Here is a 24,502-nt window from a genome sequence, read left to right on the forward strand (position 1 = left end):
GCTAAGCCCCAACCACTCTGTCCCCGGAACAGCCGAAACACGGTCTGGAATGTGACTCGGGATAAATCCAGAAACGTTTTTTTGGTCAGTGCTTCCATTAAAGATAAAAAATGTATCCTTCCTGAAAGTACTCATGGAATCTAAAGCTCTTTGTGCTTGCGGATTTTCTGGGAAAAATCTTGAGCAGGAAGGTCATTCACGGAAGGTGGACTCTGGGGCCCACAGGATTCTACCGCAGTCTGTGCAGCTCTCCATAGTGAAGGGTTGCCAAGTGGCCCCTGCTCAGGGCCTCTCTGCCCAGAGGAGGACGGCACATGCGGTGTAGACCAGGACTGTCTGATTCTGTACTGCACCAAAGACAGTAGTGCAGGAAAACCCAGAGGCGGAAGAGAAAGCTCTCCCACCTGCACGCAGGTAGGCAGCTGCCCCCGGATGCCATGAAAGGGCAGGCAGGCTGGCGGGTGGGCTCCAGGGCCGGGGTCATGCCAACCGACTGAGAGCCCGTCCTGCCCCAGCCTGTGTGCCCCTGTACACACGCAGGGATCTCTCTCGCAGGAACAAGGGGGCTCCAGACACATGGCTGATACCTCAAGCAAGCTGTCGCCCACGAGGGCCACGAGGAGCTGGTGTGCCTGGCGCTCGCGCACCAGGGCCGCGTTCTCCGAAGCATACATGGAGGTGAAGTCAAACATGGCGACGTCAGGCTGCCCGTAGTGGTTCATGGCGAAGTCTAAGGATGGCAGCTGGTAGTTGGTAGCGAAGTCCGCGGCTTCCCGGGCGTAGGACAGCAGGTTGTCCTGGTTCACGTTCTCCGCACACAGCAGCATCTCTGTGTCCACGTAGTCCTGGGGAGACCGAGACACAGTACAGTGACCTGCTCCTTTAAGGGGCTCGAATTCATACCCACCCCTTGGCGCAAGGACTTGGAATGGGTCTACCCAGCGTGGCTAGTCAACACAGAAATAGAAAACCAGGGCCCAGGGATTACGGAGGAGAAGCATGAGCCAGCTATGAGGGTGAACACTGTTGAGATTACGCATCGGCTCTGGCGTTGAGCTTCCTGGCATCCAAGGCGACAGGGAAGTGGGATAAGTTTCAGGCTTCCCTTATCAGAAAGAAGGAAGCACAGCGAGTCCCCAGGGGAGGCGGTTTTTTTCCTGGCACTAAACCCGAAAAGATTGGTCTCACGTAGGAATTCCAACAGCGAGCACTCGGAGTGGCAACGGACTGTGTACTTGATAATGGTTGTGCAGGCGCATTTCCCACGGCTGGGACTCCTGATAACGCGATTCAAAAACGAAGGCGCGAGTCGTTAAGTGCGATTTTAAAAGGGACCAAGCCAAGCTAATGAGGTCCAGATAGGCTGTGTGCAGCAGGACCAGGAAAAACACGGTGCTCATGCGAACTCCCGGGCTTTCTCCCCAGCTGTCAGCAGGCGGAGAGCTGCTCAGGGATCGGCTTTGTTCTTAGCGTTCACTGCTCGCTTTCCTGCTGGGCGGTGGAGAACCCTGAGCTTGGAAGACAAGGAAATTATCTTGAGATGAGCCACTGAGGAAGCCAAGGACGTTTGGAGAGTTCCATAGTCTGACCCGATCACTGTTGGCAAGAGAAACTAAAAGGCTGCCCTTCTCAAAGTCACAGCAAAGGACATGACCCTGGATGAACACAGGCTTCAGGTCTGATGAGCGCCGTGGGTCAAATTCCACCCCTGCTGGGCCTAAATACAGATTGGGCCATGCCACTTCACTTTCGGAGTCTGCAGTGTTTCCATCTGTCAAGTGGGAACAACACAGCCCACTTCACAGAGCCACGCGAGGATGAGTGGGGTCGTGCACACACGGGAGAGCCCCGGCTCCTGCCTGGGACACAGCAGAGCCCACGGACAGGGGCTCCTGTGCCCCGTCGCTCATGAAGGTGTCCAGTGCAGCACTGGGAAGCACAACCTGCACCCAGGGAGGCACCGGCAAGAGCGCTGACCGAAGTCTGGGAAGTCATGGCCGGGCCTCCTGCCAGGGTGTTCTGCGAAGCCATGATCTCAAACGCCCTGCTCTGAAAATGCTCACATTTCCACACCAAACCGCACCCCACAAACCGCGCCCGGCATCGGCCCAAGAGCCCCTTCAGGTGCTGGCGTCGGGAGGGAGTTCCTGTCATCTGGTTTCCTTTCTGATAGGTGTCTTTGTAGCCACCTGACCACTGCCCTCTGGGGAAGAGTGAATGGAGAGAGGGAAGGGCCACACACACACTCAGACACACACTCAGATGCTCCTACACCCAGACACGCTCACACACACACTTATACACACGCTCACACCCACTTATACACACACTCACATGCTCACACACCCAGACACGCTCACACACACACGCTCACACTCACACTCACATGCTCACACACCCAGACACGCTCACACACACGTTTACACACACACACATGCTTAGATGCATGCTCACATGCTCACACACACTTACACACAGGCTCACACCCACTTACACACATGCTCAGACACATGCTCACATGCTCACACATTCAGACGTGCTCACACACACGCTCGCACCCACTTACGCACACGCTCACACACTCAAATGCTCACACACCCAGACGTGCTCACACACACGTTTACACACACACATGCTTAGACACACGCTCACATGCTCACACATTCAGACGTGCTCACACACACTTACACAAGGCTCACACACACATATGCTCACACCCACTTACACACACGCTCACACACTCGCTCACACACCCAGACACCCTCACACACACATACACATTCACACACACACTTACACACAGGCTCACACACTTACACATATGCTCACACCCACTTACACACACGCTCACACACACACACACATTCACACACACATGCTCACACACCCAGACATGCTCACACACACACTTACACACAGGCTCACACACATACTCACATACCTAGACACACTCACACACATTTACACACATGTTCACACACCCACTTACACATACGCTCACAACACACTCACACACACACACACACACGCATGCTCTTCAGCACACGCCCGAGCCCCTGACGTGGGCCGCAGGAGCAGTGAATATGGACGCTATACAATGAAGACAACACCTGTTGCTCACGTCCCAGGCAAGAGGCCAGGGAACTGACAGAGAGTAAACAGACTTCCGGCTGGACCTGAATGTGAATAGCTGGAACAGAAGGGCAGGCAGGCAAGGGATGCCTGTGTCCTGAGGTCAGTCAGTCATTCACCAAACATTCACTGACTTTCTGTGTGCCTGTAGGAAGACACTGGCCCATGTCCCGAGAGGAAAACAGAGAGGACTTGTCGTTCCTCAGGGGACCAAGAGAGGAATGTCAATGAAGTGGCTCTGGGAACAGGAGCCGGGTGAATGCTACGGAGCTCAGCTGGACGCCTGGACGCTTGGGTCACAGCTTCTGATCTACATGGCCTCCAGACCTACGTCCAGCCTCTGGACTCAGGTGTTAGACGAGGGTTCCTTGTCTCGAGGGCCTTGAGCAGCGGCTCACCATGCTGTGGGATCCTCTGAGAGAGATGGCAAGGCCTCGGCGAGTATGACCAGGGGCCAGGGGCCAGGGGCCTGCTCCCGGCTGTCCACAGCCCTGCTGGAGCAAGTGAGTCACTCACCCAGCACTGCCATGAGCGAGACGGCACGCGAGTGTGGAGGGGCTCTGATGACTGCCAAGGAATCGAGGCGCCATGAGCCACAGAGCACTGCCTGCACACAGGCCTGGGATGACCTGAAGGTGACCCTGGCATCCCAGGAGGCTGGAGTACTTGGCCGTTGAAACACAGGACCCAAGTCAAACTCTGCCTGACCGCCCATCCCTTCTCTGCCAGGCTGCCCACTGCCCCTGCACCCGAGTGGCCCTGCACTGCCTCGGTCAGCTGCAACTTCCAGGAGGGACGCCTGTGGGGCAGAAGGAAGACAGTGAAGGGGACACTGCCCGCCCTGGCCTGAGCAGTCCACAGCGGGCACGCGACGTGGAAGCCCAGCGCCCTCACATCTGCCAGTGCACCCAACCTGCTCTGCCTCCCAGCACCCGTTCACAGCCTCCGTCCACAACACAGGCTCTCAGCAAAGCCCCGAGCGCTGCACGGGAGGCCCTCGGGAGGGTTGGGTTACTAATGCCGCCCGGCCAGCTGCCAGCACAAGCCAGCGAGGAGACGGGCGCATTCTTCTCTGACAAGCAGCAACAAATGGCCACCGCCTGGCCTGGGCTCCAGGCTGGCACCAGAGAGCGTGCTGGCCAGGACCGCGGGATCCTTATCTTGAGGACACAGTGCTGGTGGCGGTGGCAGGAACAGTGGACAGGCAGAGACTCTGACCAAAGACGCTTCCAGCCCCAGGGCCTCCTCCCTGTGGGCTTCTTCCTTCCTACCATGCTCTCTGTTTAGGAGCGAAGAGGCCAGGAAGCCAGCAGGACATAAAAGCCAGTGTCCAAACAAGGCCAAGAGTTAGAGAGGGAAGCTAGAACCCTCACCCCCAACGGGCGCTGGACATGCAGATGCCTTTATTTGCTCCTCTCCAGAGCCCCTTCTGACAGAAACCATGATCACTGCTTTGTAGACGAGAAGGCTAGGTTCCGAGAGCATAAACAGCCCGTCCGGGGCCCCAGCTTCGTTTGTGGCAGGCTCCAGTCTCTCCGGCTGCACCAGTGGTGAGCTTTCCTCCACCAGGACGAGCGGCCACAGCGCACCATGAACAAACAGAGGCAGCTCCACGTGCCCCCAGGACGAGGAGCCCTCCTCTGCCTCCATATGATGTGTAGCCTCCCAGAGACGGGGCAGGGCTGAATGATGATCCACACCAACACCCGGCTAGAGGCCCCCTGAAGCCACGCATGTGTCTGCAGAAACATCTCCGTGTGTGCTGGGGCAACCTCTTTGCCCAGCCGTCGTGTGACACTGAGAAAGGGGAAGGTGGAAGGAAGAGGCCCTGCCCTTACTCAGCTCCTGGTAGGACAACGCTTTGCTTCTGTACCTGCTGCCGCTGCCAACCCAGGTCACAAAGACAAACATGGTGGCGAGGCCCAGCCAAGAGGGACGTACCTTAATGATGACCCCTTTGTCGATCAGGCTCTGCTTTTTGGCGGTCATGACGAAGTAGTGGGTGCAGTCCTTGTAGTAAACAATGTTCTCAAGATCGATCCCTGCAAGGAGACACAGTCATGGCTCAGACCTACACCCTCAGTGCCAACTGTGTGCGGGGATGGTACCACGCCTCCTCACAGGGCCCAGGACTGAGCTGCAGAATGCTCACATGATACACCTGAGACACGCTTTGAACACATACAAGGTTGGAAAAGGGAAAACAGAGGCCAGAAGTTACCCACACCAAGGCAGCTTGCTTAGAGTCCCGCGGTAGCATTGAAAACATGCAATGTCTGTAGGGGTGCCAGCCAGGAGAGGTGGCTGTGTTGCTGGTCATGGCCATGGGACCTAAGTAAGCAATGGCACAGTCAGGAATTGAACCCAAGCCTTTCTGGCTCCAAGTGCCGTGCCTGTCTGGCTGTCTGTGGCCTCCCCCCTGCCGCCCTGTCTGGCTCCATGCCCCCCCATGCGGCCAGAGTGGCATACGGATATGGGAATTCTCCAAAGACTACACCAAGGAATGTCTCTCGCATTCTCTGCCCAGCTGCAGTGGGAGGAACACCTCAGTGTAGACGGCTGGGTTGTATCTTTTTGCACTTCCCGTTAACTGCTAAACACCCTACAGACCGGGGTTCTGCACCGACAACTGTGCTGTGAGACTGCAGCTTGGTCCAGTGGTTCTCAGATGGTGGTCCTGGACCAGCAGCACCAGCACCTGAGAACTTGGAAGAAATGCAAGTGATCGGGGCCAGATCAGCCCGAAGGAAGCCGGAGCTCTGGGGCCGCACCAGCACTCCATGTCTTTTTTTTTTTTTTTTTTTTACAGGCAGAGTGGAAAGTGAGAGTGAGAAAGGTCTTCTTTTGCCGTTGGTTCACCCTCCAATGGCCACCGCGGCCGGCGCACTGCGCTGATTCAAAGGCAGGAGCCAGGTGCTTCTCCTGGTCTCCCATGGGGTGCAGGGCCCAAGCACTTGGGCATCCTCCGCTGCACTCCCAGGCCACAGCAGAGAGCTGACCTGGAAGAGGGGCAACTGGGACAGAATCCGGCACCCCGCCCGGGACTAGAACCTGGGGTGCCGGCACCGCAAGGCAGAGGATTAGCCTAGTGAGCCGCGGTGCCGGCTATCCGTGTCTTAAGAAACTCTCAAGGTGATTCTGGTGAACACTCAAGTGCGAGAGCCACTGGTGCAGCTTGTTGGAAAGGAAATAAAGGGACAGGCACACGACGACCCAGGGGCGCTCAGCACAAGGTGTGCCAAGTAACCATAGGAACCTCTTTATTACAGTCAAATAGGAAACAGCCGCAGGGCAGAGGGCCCCGAGAGAACCAGAGGAAATCCATCATTGTCGCTGTGTGAGGACACTGCTGTGAGACCATGGCCCACGGTGACAACCACAGCAAAGTGTAAAGGAAGCTCGCTGGAATGTTTGGAAAAGCACTGTCAACGGCCTGTCTAACTTACACTTGGTGGTTTAAGTGTTTATTTTCTTGGGTTCTGAGGGGAAGGAAGGGCTGGGGAATTCTTAAATCATTCAAAAGGACATAATATGCTCAAAGGAAATATCAAAACGCTTAAGAAAATAATGCAATGGTGCTGGAACTCAGAGGGTCGTGGAGTGGGCGGCAGGAGGCACGGTCTGGCTCCAAGAAAATGATCTTCAGGAAAGGGTTCAACAGCAACGTTTGGGTCTGGCACAGCAAATAAAGGGAAGGTCTGAACCAGAGTGTGCAAGATGCCTGCTGGAAAGTGCCAGCGAGTAAACGTGCCTGGCCTGTGGGTCATATGGCCTCTCACAACTGCTCACTGTGGGAGACGCCATGGGCCACGATGGAAATGCATGGGCACGGCTGTGTCAAACCACGTTGTTTTTGAAAGGCAGAGTTATAGAGAGGCAGAGGCAGAGAAAGAGAGGTCTTCCATCTACTGGTTCACCCCCTAAATGGCTACAATAGTCAGAGCTGTGTTTTTCTGAAGCCAGGAGCTTCTTGCAGGTCTCCCACATGGGTGGCAGGGGCCCAAGCACTTGGGTCATCTTCTACTACTTTCTTAGGTCATAGCAGAGAGCTGGATCGGAAGTGGGGCAGCCAGGACTCAAAACAGGCGCCCATATGGGATGCCAGCATTGCAGGTGGCAGCTTTACCCGCTATGCCACAGCACCACCCCCTCAAACCAGACTTTATTTCCATAAATAAATAAAAAAAGGGGGCCTGGACATTTGAATTTCACAGAAGTCATACATATCACAAATTGTTCTATTTTATTTCTTCTCTTAAAATTATAAAATGATGTTTAGCTTAGACACAACACAGTAACACGCAGCCAGCCATGGTTTGCCAATCCCTGGTTCAAATGCTTTAGGCATGGACCACACATCTACATTATGGAGTGATCTGCAGCCCCCAAGGCTGACCATCAGGTGGATCAGGGGCCAGCGTTCTGGCGCAGTGAGTAAACCACCACCTGCAATGCTGGCATCCCATGCGGGTGCCAGTTTGTGTCCTGGCCGCTCTACTTCCCATCCTGCTCCCTGCTGATGTGCCTGGGAAGACAGCAGAGAATGGCCCAAGTGACTGAACCACTGCCACCCACATGGGCGACCCAGATGAAGCTCCTGGCTCTGGCCTGGCCCTGCCCTAGCCATTGCGGCCATTTGGGGAGTGAACCAGCAGATGAAAAATTTCTGTCTTTCCTTCTCTCTATGTAACTCTGCCTTTCAAATAAATAAATAAATCTTTTTTAAAAATTGCAAATGTGTTGCTGAATGGGAAAAGCAGAGCAATCAAGAGTAGGGACACTAAGATTAGAGCCAGAACAATGTAAGGAGTACACGGGCCGGGGAGAACCGCTGAAGAGGAACACAGCGTGACAGAGATGATTCCTGAGCTGGGCGGTCATCCAGGGGCAATTTATTTTCAGTATAAAGATTGCATTAACACGGTTTTGTTTTTCAGGATACATATAGAGAAGTCAGGTTAAGAAGAAAGGGCAGAGATTTGGAATTTACTTGGCAAGGGGTGACTCATCCCTCTCTTCCCCCTCACCCTGCTTTGTTTAGCTCCACCACCCTCATCATCCTCTATCACCACACACTGGGTATTTTTCTTGCTTGTTGACCATCGACCCACAAGGACCATAGCTCCAAGAGAGCGTCACTGTGTTTTGCTCACTGCTCCATCACAGGCCCTAGGATCGTACTCGGCACAGATACCTGCTGAGTGAGGGCACCCATGCATTCTGTGTTCCAGGCCCATGACTGGGTAACACGTGATGCCAGTGAGTGGGCGTCCCCAGATGGCCTTCCAGGAGAAGGGCAGTACTGCACAGAGACACCGAGGCCTCCAGATATCACCCACAGTCTGCTACTTCCTTCCTCAGAGTGCTCCTGAATCTCCCAACCAACCTCAGGCATGGCACTGGGCACCCTGCAGCAGGATGGTTTACCTGGGTGTCCTCCCGGGGCAGGGGCCCATTGCAGGGGGAGCATGACAACCTCAACTTTACACCCCACCACCTGAGTACCTGCATATCACAGGCACTCAGTAAATGCCCAGCAAGGAAACACATCTTATCTACTTTTTTTCCCCCAAGAAAGTTCCCCTTGTCCTTGTAGGAACCTGCCTGTGGACTGAAGGAGGGGTCTCTGCCGCTCCCTGGACAGAGTGCCCAGAGCCCCAGAGGCCAGCTTGCCTCTCTCTGAACCCTTCAGAGTTTGTGGCCAGTGGAGAAAGGGGAAGGGCCCACCTGTTTCTTCTTTCAGGTCCTGAAAAAACTTCTGGTTGAAGATGAAAGCCACGCCACTGATCTCCTCCACCTTGGCCTCCGCCGTGCTGTTTCTGTTGATGAAGTTGGCGGTGATCGCGATGGCCAGCTTCCCACGGAATTCTTTCCTTCTGAATCCTACACAAGGAGAGAGGGAAAAGTAGGTCTAGCTTCTGGGTTGGTGTGAAAACGGACCCACCCCCCCCCAAATAAACCCACTGAGATGCCCATGTTCAGATGCCCCAGGCACTCAAAACCAGGGTTCTGGGTAGCCAAGGAACAGGAGCAGGGGAAAGGCTGGGGTTTGAGTCAATAGGACTTTGTCCTTTTCTCAAGGCTGTAGGACCAACGCTCCCTTTAGGCTTTTGAGAAATGAAAGGCTAACATCAACTATAGCAGGCAATCATAAAGCTTGTCTTTTTAAAGATGAACTTGGCACTGTACCAGACACACTTTTGAGAGGCCCATGTGCACTTGGAATGTATGTGATGAAAAGTGCTTAACTAACATGTTCTGCGCTTTTTTTACCATTTAAAAGTAAGATTACTGAAGTCCTGCAGGACAGGGATTTAAACAACTCTTCTTTGCTTCTCCCGTTGATGTCGGATGCACTGTATCTCCACCTGCTCTACCCACTCCCTCCAAATCCATATGCTGAAGTGCTAAGCCCCAGCACTTGTGAATTCATATGGAAATAGGGTCGTTGCTGATGCAATGAGTGAAGAGGAGGTTATACTGGGGTAGGGTGAGCCCCAATCTACAATGAGTGATGTTCCTACACAAAGGGAGGATTTGAACACAAGACTGGCTTGCAGGGAGCCTGCATGTGAATGAGAGGCACAGATGTGCAAGCTCCTTCCTGCTTCTTGCTGGGAGCAGAGCTAAAAATACAAGACCCAGGAGCAAGGTCTGTGCTGGAGAGGGGCAGCCCTATGAGCCCAGGACACCAAGGATGGGCAGCAGAGCAGCATAGAACACTCTTCCCATCGCCCTCAGAGGGAAGTGACCTCGGGGACACCTTGGTCTTGGATTCCCAGCTTCCAGAAGATACACACAGTACAATTCTCTTGTTCAAGCGGCCCAGTTGTGGTGCTTTGTCAGGATGGCTGTATCAGGAAACTAACACACCAATCCCAGTGACTGATGCTTCGGACACACCCAGTCGATGTGTGATGAGCTGAGAGAATTCCAAATGCAATGCATTCTAATGCCTCAGCCTTCCTTTTAAGACGGACACATCATAACTTTACATATTTAGGTATACAATGCAGTTCTTCAATACAGGTCTACACTGAGCAAGGATCCTAAGAGGGTAGTTATATATCCCTCCCCTTAGACTTTGGAATCCCTCTCCTGGCTATTTTGAAAGACACATTGCCTTACTGTCAGGTGAACAAGGCTGTGTAACAGAACGCAAGAATTTATGCTCAGGCTTCTAACACAAAGTGTTTTTAGAATGTGATGACACAGAGGATGGCAGCAGTGGTCTCGTTTCAGGGGAGTGCCTTCTCCTTCGCTCCCCCGCTGCCTTTTTTTCCCATCTGATTTTTCCAGCAGCCCCACAGTCTCCACCTGCCCTAGACACGCTCTTTACTTTGCTTACCTCCAGGCACTCCCAACTCTGGTGAGATGGTGGCCCCAAGTTCATGTACCAGGAATTTAAACGTTCAGAATATTTGGAGGTGGGGCCTTTGGGAGGTGACGGGCCCATGAGGACCCTGTCCTCAAAGATGGATGGATTCACCCGGGAATTAACGGATCAGTGGGTTGGTTTGGGAGTGACTGTTGTAAAAGCAAGTTCGCTCTGGCACGCTTATTCCATCTCGCCATGTGATGCCATCCAGCATGTTGTAATGTAGAAAGAGGGCCCTCACCAGAGCCGGCACAGTGCTGTTGCACCTCTCTGACTGCAGAACCATGAGCTCTCTCTCTCTGGATAAACAACCCCACCTCGGGCCCTAGGCATGGACACAGGCTTGGTGGACACAGCCTTCTACAGCCACCTTCCAGAACTCCCTGCACACTGCTCAACACATACTCCAACTTCATGCCCATTGCCAGTCATCTCTGTCAAAGTCCCCTTGACTGGAAGCTTGGGTCTCTATCCAGTAGCCTTCCTTCCAGCTGTTCCTTTGTCAAAGTGTCCCCAGTGGCCACCACTCTCCTGTGTGGTATTTGTCAGTGGGGGGGGGGGGGTAACTGTGTCCCTCGGGGGCACTGGGCAATGTACGGAGGCCTTTCTGGTTCTCACAACTGGGAGATGCTGCCTGTATCTAGTGGGTAGAGGCCAGGGACACTGCTGAACATCCTATCCCACATAAGACAGTACCCACCACAACAAACAACACAGCCCCAGAGGGCAACAGTGCCAATACTGAGAAACTCTGACCTGGTCCACCTGGCTGCTCCTAAGTGCTCAGGTGGCCCCATCCTTCCCACCCTTTTCATATTCACAGGATGCCAAACTTTACTCAAGCTGAGCACAGATTTTGGATTTTGAAATATTCAGCATTTTACCAAACACCTAAATGACTCCATAAACCCCTGAGACTGCAACCTCTAGGTTGGCAGCTTAAGAATTCCTCGTCTGATCCTGGGTATTGGTGGTGGGGAGGTGGGTTCAGAAGTAGGGACAGAGGGGATGGCAAACAGCAGTGGGGGCACAGCAGGTGGAAGGACCTTGGGCAAGAGGCCCCCACATGGGGAGCTTGCTAAGGTCAGCTCTAGTTCAAGGAGAATGTCCTGTCCTCAGAGAACGTGCCCTTGCAGGCAGGCAGCCATCTGTAGCCCGTGGTCCTTCAAGGGGGCATGCGGGAAGAGAAGAAGGATCCCCAGTCTATAGGATCCCCAGTCTATGAGATGCCATCTGGGCCTAATTACAACATGACCTCAACTGACTGCAGTTACTATAAATTAGTACAAAACCCGTGGACTAATTCATCTTAGGGCTGCGGTAAAGGTGATCAAAGCATTTCCTAGCAATGGGGTTTCTCCCCCTCTTTTTAAAAAAGATTTATTTATTTATTTATTTATTTGAAAGGCAGAGTTTTGTTTTGTTTTGTTTTTGCAGGGGAGAAGGAGAAAGAAAGAGAGAGAGAGAGAGAGAGATCTTCCATCTGCTGGTTCACTCCCCAAATAGCCGCAATGGCCAGAGCTGGGCCAATCTGTAGCCAGGAGCTACTTCTAGGTCTCCCACGTGGGTGCGGGGGCCCAAGCACTTGGGCCATCTTCTGCTGCTTTCCCAGGTCATAGCTGAGAGCTAGATCAGAAGTGGAGCAGCCAGGACTCGAACCAGTGCCCATATGGGAGGCCAGCACTGCAGGCAGTGGCTTTACCTGCTATGCCACAGTGCCAGAATGTGGCTGCTCTCTCAGTCTGACTAGATCATATCCTAAGGAAGCACACTATGCTTCTGGCTTTGGAACTCAGAGAAGCGTGGCTTTGCACCCTGATGCTTTAGGCAAACTCTCTAACTGCCCAGCAGTGGGTGTGTTTAAAAGTTATGCAAAGAGATGAGCTCCTCTTTCTTGAGTATTATACCTGAAAATAAATGCATTCCATTAACAGTATAAAATGCTTACCTTAGATGGAGTGGGGGTCAAAGTTCTGAGCATCACAGGGCTCGGTAATTGTATGTTGACTTTTCCCCCATGGCAACTGATCTGTTTAAAGCATTGTTTTCCCAAAACACTAGTCCTTCCCCAGCCCTCATCACAAAGCTCCGGAGAGTTGTGCTAGATTCTGTAGTTGGGAAAACTGACATCCGCAGAGATGAAATAGCTGTCCCCTGTACTCAGCCTCCAGGCAGGCAGGACAGACTGTGCCTCTGTCAAGACCCTACCCCGGGGCCAGCACTACGGCAGAGTAGGTTAATCCTCTGCCTGTGGTGCCGGCATCCCATATGGGTGCTGCTCCTCTTCTGATCCAGCTTCTGCTATGGCCTGGGAAAGCAGTAGAAGCTGGCCCAAGAGCTTGGGCCCCTGCATCCGCGCGGGAGACCTGGAAGAAGCTCCTGGCTCCTGATTGACTCAGCTCTGGCCATTACGGCCATTTGGGGAGTGAACCAGTGAACCAGCGGATGTCTTTCACTCTCACTGCCTATATAAATCTACCTCTGAAATAAATAAATAAATCTTAAAAAAAAAAAAAAAAGACCCGCCCTCTAGCTTTGACACCTGCCATCCTGCTCACCCTTCTCCAGCCCCTCCTCCCTCCCCCTGCCACTGCCTTCTTCCATCCCCAGCCCGAAGAAGAGGAAGAGCGCTCACCTTCCAGGGTGTTCCTTCGGCCATCTGCGCCGATGATGACATTAAACTCGAAGTTTGACAGGGCGTGGTCGGCGGGGAGGAATTCTGCCCGCCAGCCGATTTCTACAGGACAGAAAAACAGGACGAGTTGGCAGAGAGTTGTGGGGACAGGGAGCAACGCTATCCCCGCTATGTCACTATGTCAGGTGAGAAGTCAACAAGGCAACCAGGTCTGTGCCCCAAGGTGCACCCTCCCAAGAGCCTGGAGAGTCCAGATTCTCACAGTAATCTGGCCACCCTCTGGCTTCATATCGCTTCCGTCCAGGACAGAGGAAACAGTGACATTAGCACCAGGCACCAGGTTGCTGGGAGTCTGGCTTCAGCGATTCTCAAACTAGTATCCCTCATAGCTCATTTTCTCGGCAGATTCGCTTACGTTCTCTCCACGGTCTCCGTACGTCCCAGGGCCTTCCCACTGCTAAACAGACCCAAAGGATGTGCAGAGCGTCAGAGCCTGTTTGGGGGACTGCTTTGCGCTCGACTGCTCTGTAGAGCAGCACACGGCCCTCGTGAAATGGGTGCAGGGCAAGCAAGTGAAGCCCAGTTGGCTCCAGCAGTCAGGATTTAATATGCACCAGGGGTCTGGGAAAGGCTCAGCGCCCACGTGACACCACACAGTGAGAGCTGTCCTGCTACAAAAGTTGCCTACAGCCTCCCCTAAGCCTTAGATGTTCTGGGCACAGGACACCAGAAATCCGAGGGGCACCCTCAGCAGGGAACTGCAAAGTCTCCGACACTGAGCTGGCTCAACACACACAGCCCTTCCCAGGCAGGAGACCTTGACCATGAATAAGATGCAAAGGCTTCATGAGAAAACTCTCTGTAAAAGATGAGAATTTAAACACACACTGGGAAGAAAGAGAAGCATGGTAAGACATAACTATATGTGTGAATGCTAAGGTTAAAAATATTATATACCGAATTATATATTGAATCTTTATTTCAGAGTTGCTTTTGAAACCTCATTCTCTCTCTCTCTCTCTCTCTCTCTCTTTCTTTCTTTCTAATCTGAGAGAGAGGGAGGGAGAAAAAAATTCTCCTACCTGCTGATTCACTCCCCAAATGCCAGCAACAGCCCAGGGTCAGGAGCAGAAGCCAGGAGGCAGGAATGCAATCCCAGTCTCCCACGTCAGGGGCAGGGACCCACTACTTGAGCCATCACCTGCCTTCTCCCAGGGTCCACATTCGCCAGAAGCCAGAACTGGGAGCAGATCTGGGTCTCTACCCAGGATCTCTGATATGGGATGCAGGTATCCCAACTGACAGCTTAACCACTAAACCAAATGCTGGCCCATAAAAGTCTTACTAGCTTCACTGGATTTTAAAATATCTTAGGGGTACAACAGGTGCATCCACATGTCTGTGGGTGAGCCCACACAGCATGAATTGAGCATGTGAATGAACTTTATCAAACAGTCGCATCTTCACCTTCTAGCCTACTTACTGGCTAGATTCCATCTGTCAAAGGAGCATCTCCTAGGGACGGGATGACCAAATTACAAAAGTTGGATGGCTTAGATCCTTGGGGAAGAGCTCATCTAAAACGGTAGCAGGGGTCAAAAAACGCCAAGCATCTTCAGTGATAGTACGCTCAGCAGCTCCTAACAGACCAACACCTAAAGACGCACTCGCTGAGAGCTCCGAACATCATGTCTGCTTTGCAACACCCGACTCGCAGAGAAAAGGGAAAAGTGTACTGTACTTTGGTTTTCCTGATCTTCAGGAGGCTCCAGAACCTTCACAAACTCCACGTTCACGTGGATTTCCACGCCCAACATCAACGCCACCTTAAACAGGATGAGCTGCAGCTGACGAATACCTGTTGGGCAGAAAGGAGAGAAGCAGTGGACCGTGAGGAGTCATGCCTGCGTGCCTCCTGTACACAGCGCCCTGTGACCTCTGAGTGTAGAAACAGATCGACGACAACCATCACCAGTGATGCGCCACGCCCGGAGCGCAGTCTCATTTAACACCAACCACTGGGATTATCACTCTTCATTTTCATTACACAATTGAGAAACAGAGGCTTAACAAGGCTCAGTGACTTGCAGCCATTCATTCTGTCCAACTCCAAAACCCTGCCTGGCTGTCAGAGGACGGTCTCACGTGGGAGGCTCTGCCTTTTCTGCCTCCTTCCTAGGCTTGGGTCTGGGTGTGATGTGGTAAAGCTGGAAGAGCACCTCAGTGCCTGGCCAGTAGCAAAGCCACTGCTCAGTATACAGGGTTGTGCTCAAGTTCATGGCCATTGCATGGTGAGGGGTGGAGTGAGAAATCTTCCCTACACCACTGGGCTTGTGGTTCTCCCCATCCTCCTCCTCACTCTTTCAGACTCCCCAATGAACAGAGCCTCAGTTTCTTCTCATGCCCCTGGCTGCTCAGCCTAAGCAGGTGCACCTCCTAATACCATTTTGCAGATGCAGCAGCTGAATCCCCAGTCAGCACACGAAACACAATGTGCCCGTGCCCTGCAGGCCGTGGATGTGGAAACCTGCTCAAATGGAGGAATCTCGGGACACAGGGGTCCTGGAAGCTGAGAGAGGGGGCAGCAGGAACATCTCACCCCATGGAAAGGTCCAGGATTCTGGTGGCCACACAAGGCCAGGGCACCTGGGAGATCTTGGTGACAGTCTCTTGGTACAGCGATAAGGGAGAAACCTGACTGCACAGGCAGGAGGTGCAGACTGTCTACAGCTCCCCTTTCTAGAGGGAATATCCGAGGTAAGGAAAGGTAAGGAGGCACCCGCAGAGGGCTGGAGGGCTGCCGTGAGGGGAGGAGCAGGCTGTGACAGGGACAAATGGGCAGGAAACCCAGGGGGACCGGTGTGGGGAAGGAGGGGGCCAGCTGTGCTGATAAGGGGAGCGGGGTGTGAGGGAGGAAGGAGCTGGAACGGGAGCATGGCCAACGCCTCCAGCCCAAGAACACAGGAGGCGGCCGTCTGTGACAGCGAGGTGGCCACGGTGGTCTGGAAGGGCCGCGGCGGGGACCAGAGGAGGCTGCCGCCCTGGAGAACGGCTGAGAAGTGCTGAGCCCACAGACCACGGCCGGCCTGGAAGGAAGCCAACCAGCTGGGACTGAAAGAACCACGGCCGCCTCCTGCCAGGAAACTGAACTTCCAGGGGAGGCTGGCCTCTCTCCAGTTCCAAGGTTCCTGGTGTCTCTGGGCCCAGCACACAGTAGGTGCGCAGTATGTTCTCCCTGCTTCCCCTCTCCCGGGCACTGTCGCTACCCTGGATGGTGCTCTCTCAGTTCCAGAGCCCTGTCAGGACTGGGGCTTAAACCAGAGCTCCATCAGTGGGGACAGGAGGGGCTCCCACAACAGGGAGGCCATCCCGACAGCCCCAGGGACCCCCAGGGACCCCCAGGTGCCCGGCACTACTCTGGAGGAAAGCTGCCGAGACAGTGGAGCTCAGCATCTTTACTGCCCATTGCTAACCGACACGCATTCTTCCCTGGCTGGGAGAGAACACCCGGAAAGCTGACGCTGCAGCTCTCGGGGCAAGTCCACGTTCCTTTCCGTTGTCCTCCTGGAATTTTCTCATCCCAAAGTGGGAATAAACTCCAGGGCCACTGCTGGTAAAGTCTCTTGCGTCTGAACAAATTACACCCTGTGTGGCTGGTCATTCTCTCCAGTCATCCCGCCCAGACCCCACTCTCTTTTTACTATTAATTCCTGTCCCCTTAAGAACATGGCTCTCAGGGCCATCCCCGACCCACCCCTGCAGAAAGACACTGGGCGAAAGGACGCAGCCCTGGATTCTGAAGGCTGGGGGACCATGACAGCTTCGGGCTCACTGTACACCAGTGGATGCATTTTCCTGAGCACCTATTATGTGCCAGCCGTGTTAGATCCTTGGCCCCATTTCATCTTCTCAGCAACTCTGAGACAGGCATTCCGTGCATTCCATAGCAGCTAGAACCAAGGCCTGGGGCGGGGGGGGGGGGGGGGGTAGTGTTTGGGCCAAAGCCCACAGAACTGCAAGACAACTGCAAGACACCAAGTAGCCCTTCACTAAGTGTCTGTTAGATGGACGTGTGGTGCCCCCAGGCTCCTACAAGATTCAGTGGTCTGGGCCCCCTAGTTGTGGAACAGTGTACCCCACCAAGGTCAACACCCTCTTCACGGGGCCCCACTCACTGATGTGGTCGATGGAGCCGGCACAGAACTTCCCGTAGAACTTCTTGGCTCCCAGGCCTCGCAGGTCGTGGATGGTGAACGGCCAGAGGTGCAGCACGTTGTTCCGGGAGAAGGTGTCCCTCTTTTCCACCACAACCACTTTGGCTCCCAGGAAGGCAAGTTCAATGGCAGTGCGCAAGCCACATGGTCCTCCCCCAATGATGAGACACTGCAGGGGTGAGACAGAAGGGAGACGCTCAGGAACCTCCAGCAGCTGGACGTGAACCCTCAGTCAACCGTGTGAGTGAGGAACAAACCCCAGGGCACCCAGATCAACGGGCAAGTGCAACCTGCGTCCCTGGCAGGGCCTGTCATTCACCTGTCTGACACCATTACCTGTGGTTCTGCTACACCCCAGTCGCTGTGCTGTGTCCTGGGAGGGACACAGAGGTAAAGGGACTTGGGGAGAAGGACGAGTAAGACGCACGTGAGGTTCAGAGTCAGACTGAACTGCGTTTGAATCTTGGCTGGCACTGGGCTTTACTGTCCTCTGTGAAATGGGTGTCCTACTCTTTCTTTATAGGCTCACTATAAATAGGATCAGTTTCAAAAAGCGTAGCGTGCATCCCTGGATTAGCCTTGGATTAACCAATCATTTCTTAGCCACAACACCGAAAGCACAAGCAACAAAAGGAAAAGTTGGTAAATTAGACTTCATCAAAATTAATAAATTTGGTGTTTCAATGGCCATGATCGAGAAAGTGAAAAACCTCTGCAGGGAAGAGAGAATGTTTGCAAACTAACTAACCAATAGAGGATTTGTACCCAAAGCACTTGAGGATTTTTCACAATTCAACCATGAAAACACATGTAGTCCAATTAAAGAACAGGCAGAAGGTTTGAATGGATGTTTGTTCGAGAAGATACACACGGAGCCAGTGCTGTGGTGCAGTGGCTAAACCAGAGAAGATCCACAATGATCAATAAGCACCTGAAAAGATCCTCAACATCATTAGCCACTGGGAAAATGCAAATCAAACTACAGCGAGCTATTACACTATATCTACTGGGGTGATTATAACAACAAAAGACAGAGAATACCAAATGTTGGTGACAGATGGAGACATTGGAACCTCATACGTCGCCGATGGGAATGTAAAATGGCACAAATGCTTTGAAACAGTTTGGCCATTTCTCAGAGTTAAGAACTGAGTTGCTGGCCGGCGCCTCAGCTCACTAGGCTAATCCTCCACCTAGCGGCGCCGGCACACCGGGTTCTAGTCCCAGTCAGGGTGCCGGATTCTGTCCCGGTTGCCCCTCTTCCAGGCCAGCCCTCTGCTGTGGCCAGGGAGTGCAGTGGAGGATGGCCCAAGTGCTTGGGCCCTGCACCCCATGGGAGACCAGGATAAGTACCTGGCTCCTGCCTTCGGATCAGCGCAGCGCGCCGGCTGTGGCGGCCATTGGAGGGTGAACCAATGGCAAAAGGAAGATCTTTCTCTCTGTCTCTCTCTCTCACTGTCCACTCTGCCTGTCAAAAAAAAAAAAAAAAAGAAAAGAAAAGAAAAGAAAAAGAAAAAAAGAACTGAGTTGCCACACGAGCCACTAATCCCACTCTTAGGTGTATACACCCAAGCAAAATGGATCTGTGCACAAATGCTCATGGCAGCATCATGCTTCGCTGACTCGACAAAAATGCAAACAGCCCAATGTCTTTTAACTGATGGTGAATAAACAAAATGTGGAGTATTATTTAGCTATAAAAAGGAATGAAGATCCAAAACATGGATGAACCTTAAAAGAACCCAGATGTGAAAGGATCTGTGTGATTTCTCTGATATGAAATGTCCAAACAGGCCCATGTGTAGAGACAGAAAGTATACTGGTGGTTTCCAGGGAATGGGGTGGGCAGGACTGTGGAGTGACTGCTAATGGAGTTTCTCTTTGAGAATGTTCCAGAATTTGATGGTGGCAATGGCTGCACACCTTTGTGAACTGTATATTTTAAAAGGTGAATGTCACGGTGCATGAATCATGTCTTCATAAAAACACATCTGAGAAAAAAGCAGACAGTGGTGCAGGGCGTGGCATATGCAAATTTCACCGCTGTGACCTGGTGCTGGTCCTCCAGACTTTGGAATAAACATCTAGAACCCTGCGTGATTAGTTTTATTTGTAGCTCAGCAGGGAAACAGCTAATCCTGCCTAGTGGGCTGAAAGGACTTCACCAGGGACAGTCTTTAAAAACGCTGATTATTGCTATCATTGCAGCTTGCATTCATCGAATACTTAGGATGTGTTAGACACTTTTTCAAGTATTTTATGTGTTTGGCTCTTAATCTTCACATCAAGTCCTTAGGTGCTAAGCAAAGTAACAGAAACCATGGTTTCACAGGGCCAAGAGGCAAACTTAGGTGGTCTCATTCCAAAGCCCACCATGCTGATGCCTCTGGTTCGTGCAGAATGAAAAGACAAAAAGTGCATTTCAGCAGCGGGGAGGGCCCTGCCGAAGGGAGAGAGGAAGCAGCATGAGTGGGTGGAGGGAAGGCTGTTGTAATTGAAGTGAGGAGAGGAGAGGAGAGGAGAGGAGAGGAGAGGAGAGGAGAGGAGAGGAGAGGAGAGGAGAGGGGAGAGGAGAGGAGAGGAGAGGAGAGGAGAGGAGAGACAGGAGAGAGCATCTGGAGCCAGAGCTGAAGAGCCTAACGCCACGTGAAGAAGCGCGGCCCGGCTCCTGCGGGCGTGGGGGCCCCGTGGGCAGAGGTGGCAGAACAGGCTCGGTCCGAGGCCCGCAGCAGGTCCTCGGAGGCTCCTTCCCAGAGGAGACGCAGCCTGTTTGCAGGGGAAGGAGCGTCGTGCTGGGCCCCCGCCCTCCCTCTCCAGCAACATTTCCTTTGGAGCAACCATCCTAACACCAAAGAAAACGGCAATGCTGCGACTGAATGAATGGGAAGACACTCCTTCCTGGGGCCAGGAGGTCCACACAGCTGACGCTGCCCCAGCCAGGCAACCGGCACGGGGTCTGCACCCGCTCCTCCTCGCTGCTCGGCAGGGCAGGCGTCCGGAGACTTCGGCTCAGGATCAAACCTTATCTTAAAGAAATACAGTCCCCTTCCCCGAGCAAATATTCCATCACCCAGTTATCAGTCAGTGGGGCCCCAAGGGGAGCGTGCAAACAAATGTATCAGGAGCGCCCACACCACAATCAGTGTGCTTTACTGGTTGGAACCTTCCAGAGAGTTTGTGGACACCCAATTAGGGGAAATGAAGTCAGCGCTGAGATACAGTTCACCCCAGAGCCCGGCGGGGAGTGTGTGGGTGTGCGAGCCGCTGGCCAACCGTCCAGATGGAGCCAGCAGGCCCAGCTCCGCTCCTTATCGCGCACCCGGAGCTGCTGCCACACACACACATAGCCAGACAGTGACGGCCCACCCCAGCGCCACTCCAAGCCCAGCGCGAGTGAGCCAGGCTTGGGGGCAGAGTCTACACTCACTGCATTTCTTTGCCATTAGTGCATCTTTTCCTGTTTGCTGAGTTCTGTCATTCCGGGGCTAGGGGTTGCTGGGGGCGGGAGGACGTAGGGTGAGGGCGGGCAGGAAGAGCCCCCCACAGCCCCTGTCCTCCAGGTCTGTCCCAGTGCCGCTCCCCAGGCACAGCAGATCCCGCTCCCACGGGGCAAGGGGCTGCCGTGCATCTGGCGTGGAAACAGTAGCCAGGGTGGGGTTCCTGCCCTCCTGGCTAAACCTGCAATCTATCAGCAAAAGCTCCGCTTTCCCACCCTCCTAGGCCCCGGCACAGCTGCAGGGCCTGAAACCTCAGAGAGACCAGTCACGGCCAACACCAACGGGCTCGATTCTATCCAGAGAGAAAATTCGGCACAGATGTTATCAAGGCCGTTGGCAGGCGCCAGGGCCGGCTCCCCTCTGAACTTGCCTGTTAGGCTTAGCGTGGGAACTCAGCATCCTGACCCGGGGCTGGACACCATGTAGCCACACGCCTGGGCAGAGGGGCTAGAGAGAAGAGCACCTCCCCTCCCTGGGTGGACCCTGTTGACGCCCTGGGCGCTGGGCATGTCCGCCCAGGCCACAGATGCAAAGGGATGAGACCAGGTGGCCTAGAGGGACTCTGCTTCCCCAAGCCCATCTGCTGTCTACTGCTGCCCAGGACCCTATCCTAGAAAGAAGTGTTTTCCTTAAAACTCAGCCCGACACCCACCTCAAGCCCCCAGATCAGATCGTACACGGGCATTCCAAAACGTTCATGGAAGGAGGGCAAAGACATGTTCACTTAGGTGCAAAGCGATTTGAAACCCACACAGGGTTTTTTTCATAACCAGCATTTCCCATGAACTTTTTGAGGACCCCTCATGTATAAATTTCAATTTTTTTGCATGAGAATAAAATTATCTTGTAATCTTATTTTTTTGTGGGCTTTTTGAAATACCTGCGTCCCTCCCCGCCAAGCCCCAGCAGGCCTTCCTGCTGCCCAGAACTAAGTTCTGGGGGCCTGACCCACAGTCCATCCATGTGCCCATCCGCCAAAGCTGCTCCATGTCCTCTGCACTCTGCGGGCACAGAGCCCAGGGCAGGACCTGGCATACACTGGGCCTTGATTGGCTGCTGATGGGGAAATGACCATCACACACCCTCCCCACGCACGGGCTCCGGCTCTCTGTCCTCCACTGGGGAGTTCGGCGCACATCAACTGGGGTCAGGGTCTGCAGGTTCCCACCCAGACTGGGGCCCTGGGGTCTGCCAAGGCCACCGACCATCACCGATGTCAGCGTAACTGTGTTCAGGCAACAGAAATTATTACCCAGCGGGGACTGGGGCAGGGCCAGCAGGAAATCCATTGTACAGATAAGCTCAGCTGTGTTTAGGCCTCCACGTTAGCGGAAAGGACAAACGTGACCCTGGAAAAGCAGCTCTGTATTCAAGGGTGCATGGTGGGGGCGATGGCCGGCTTGCCCACAGTCAGGGCACAGGGGCGAGGGTGGCCCAGCTCACACAGGGCTCTCGCTCTACCACACGCCAGCAAGCACAACTCACTTCCTGGTGATACAGAGAATCCTCCAGCCTCAAACACAGGGTATGCTGGGCCCGGGCCAAGAACGTGTGAGGGAATCAGTCCCAGAGGAGACATTGAGGGGACCAGGGACAGGCCAGGGGCTGGCAGTCTGCAGGCTTGGTGTCTGCTGCCGGATCCTGCCTCTGCTCCCCTTGGGGGCTGGGCGCACAGACACCACGCAGGGGCAGAGGGCAGCAGCCAGTGCGGAATTGGCAGGTGGGGGTCGGCTGCTGACTGGCCGGCACACCCCCACCCGCGAAGGATGATCACAACAGCAGAGCTTCCCACTTGCAAGCCACTGCTCTCGTCGCTGGGAGGAATTCGCCCTCGCACCTGCCCTGGGAAAGTGCTGGCATCATCCTCGCTGGACAAGCAAGGAAAAGGTAAGCAGCTTGACCAAGGGGCCCTTACTTGTCCCCATTTGTGAGCTAAGAAGTGGAGACACAGGGTAAGAAACATCTCCAGGGCCGGCGCCGTGGCTCACTAGGCTAATCCTCCGCTTTGCGGCGCCGGCACACCAGGTTCTAGTCCCGGGTGGGGCGCCGGATTCTGTCCCGGTTGCCCCTCTTCCAGGCCAGCTCTCTGCTGTGGCCCGGGAGTGCAGTGGAGGATGGCCCAAGTCCTTGGGCCCTGCACCAGCATGGGAGACCAGGAGAAGCACGTGGCTCCTGCCATCGGATCAGCGCGGTGCGCCGGCCACAGCAGCCATTGGAGGGTGAACCAACAGCAAAGGAAAACTTTTCTCTCTGTCTCTCTCTCACTGTCCACTCTGCCTGTCAAAAAAAAAAAAAAAAAAAAAAGAAAGAAAGAAAGAAAGAAAGAAACATCTCCAGGCCACGTGAACAAGTTAGCAGTCAACTCTGGATTGGAACCCAGGCAGCGTGTGCCCCGAGGTCAGTGCCGTCTAGAAGGAAAGGCCAAGGAAGTGAGGCCCGGAGCAGGGCTGAGGCTGAGTTCACAGGGCTTCTGCGCAGGAGGACCAAGCTGTATGCAGGGCCGAGCTAGCTTGCTTCCCTGGGGTGGACACCCACGGGCCGGACGGAGCTTGAGCCTGTGCAGCCCCGGGAAGCCGCAGTGGCAGGTGCCACAGCAGCTGGGGTTTACGCTCGGACAATGCAAGGCTCTGATAAGCTGGCGGCCCTGGCGGAAAGCCGGGTGACCGGAGGTCATGCACGGGGCTGTGTCCCTGGCGGCGGCAGCCCTCCCAGCACGCTGAGCTGCAAGCCAGTTCCCCAGGGCAGGGCTCCGGTGCCAGCAACGTGCTGCCACACTTCCTGGGGTGGCTCTACAGCCTCACTGGCCCTCAGCACCAGCTTCTTAGCTAAACCCGAGCAGGAAGTCCCCGCCTGTCACTGGGTTACAAGTGAAAACAGCTTGCTTAGAGTCGTGGGTCACGACTCATGCCAAGGGTGGGGCTCCCTTGGGGGCCTGGCCTCACAGCCACCACCCCCCCTCCCACGGAGCAGCACTAGGGCGGGGGGGGGGCGGGGGTTCAGCGGCGATGTGGTCACCTAGGGTTCTAGCTGTGGAAGGCTACAGGAGAGAAGGCTGGCCAGAGAGGGCTTTTCTGGGGGACTTCAAAACTGCCCCAGGCAGGGAGCTAAGTCTCATCTGACTGACAGGGCTCGACTCCTCTTTATCTTGAGCACACCCCGTTACAAATACACACAGGAGTGCCTCTGAGAAAGGCCCACTTTGCCCTTCTCTTCGGGCCACAGCTGGCGCCCTCCTGCTGGTGTAGCACCTGTAACCAGACACCACAGGGTCTCAGTTTGGGGACAGTCTCACTGACAACCCTTCTGTGCTTGGCCTCGTAGGTGTGCTGAGTTGGCTGCCTACTTTGGGAGTTATAAGCACACCCTTCAATCCTGCAATTTGGTCCAGGCTTGTACAGTCTCCGGGTGCTGTTCATGCCCCGTGGTACCCCCCAAACCCTAAGTATCCTAAGTATCCTAAAGTCAGGGTGTGTGAGCCACATCCAGCCTGGCGGCCCTGCCCACAGGAGAGCCCTTCACTTCACTGCCCATCTCAGAGTGTGCAATGACCAGTGCCAACCCTGTCCCACCTTGCTGACATCTGTCCTCCCTCCTGGGAACAGTGACACTGCTAACAGATAATCAGAATGGAGCGCCACGTGTTACC

The 24,502-nt window shown here is 54.2% G+C and overlaps 1 protein-coding gene across 12 annotated transcripts in view; it reads right to left on the reverse strand.

The window, feature by feature from the left end:
- Window positions 1-24,502, reverse strand: part of MICAL2 (microtubule associated monooxygenase, calponin and LIM domain containing 2) — a 227,475-nt gene that overhangs the window by 124,170 nt on the left and 78,803 nt on the right. For all 12 annotated transcript variants that reach the window (XR_016231071.1, XR_016231054.1, XM_051824773.3 and 9 more), the window contains exons 4-9: window positions 17,321-17,528; window positions 14,887-15,003; window positions 13,146-13,247; window positions 8,860-9,015; window positions 5,074-5,174; window positions 588-845 (exon numbers count right to left, since the gene is read on the reverse strand). Coding sequence is in view for 10 of the 12 variants with exons in the window: in XM_051824773.3 (XP_051680733.3) it covers window positions 588-845; window positions 5,074-5,174; window positions 8,860-9,015; window positions 13,146-13,247; window positions 14,887-15,003; window positions 17,321-17,528 (942 nt within the window). In the remaining 2 variants the exon portion in view is untranslated. The remainder of the gene's footprint in view (window positions 1-587; window positions 846-5,073; window positions 5,175-8,859; window positions 9,016-13,145; window positions 13,248-14,886; window positions 15,004-17,320; window positions 17,529-24,502) is intronic.

This window comes from Oryctolagus cuniculus, chromosome 1 (assembly GCF_051225735.1).
Source record: "Oryctolagus cuniculus isolate XC-2025 breed Fujian yellow rabbit chromosome 1, ASM5122573v1, whole genome shotgun sequence".
Taxonomy (NCBI): domain Eukaryota; kingdom Metazoa; phylum Chordata; class Mammalia; order Lagomorpha; family Leporidae; genus Oryctolagus; species Oryctolagus cuniculus.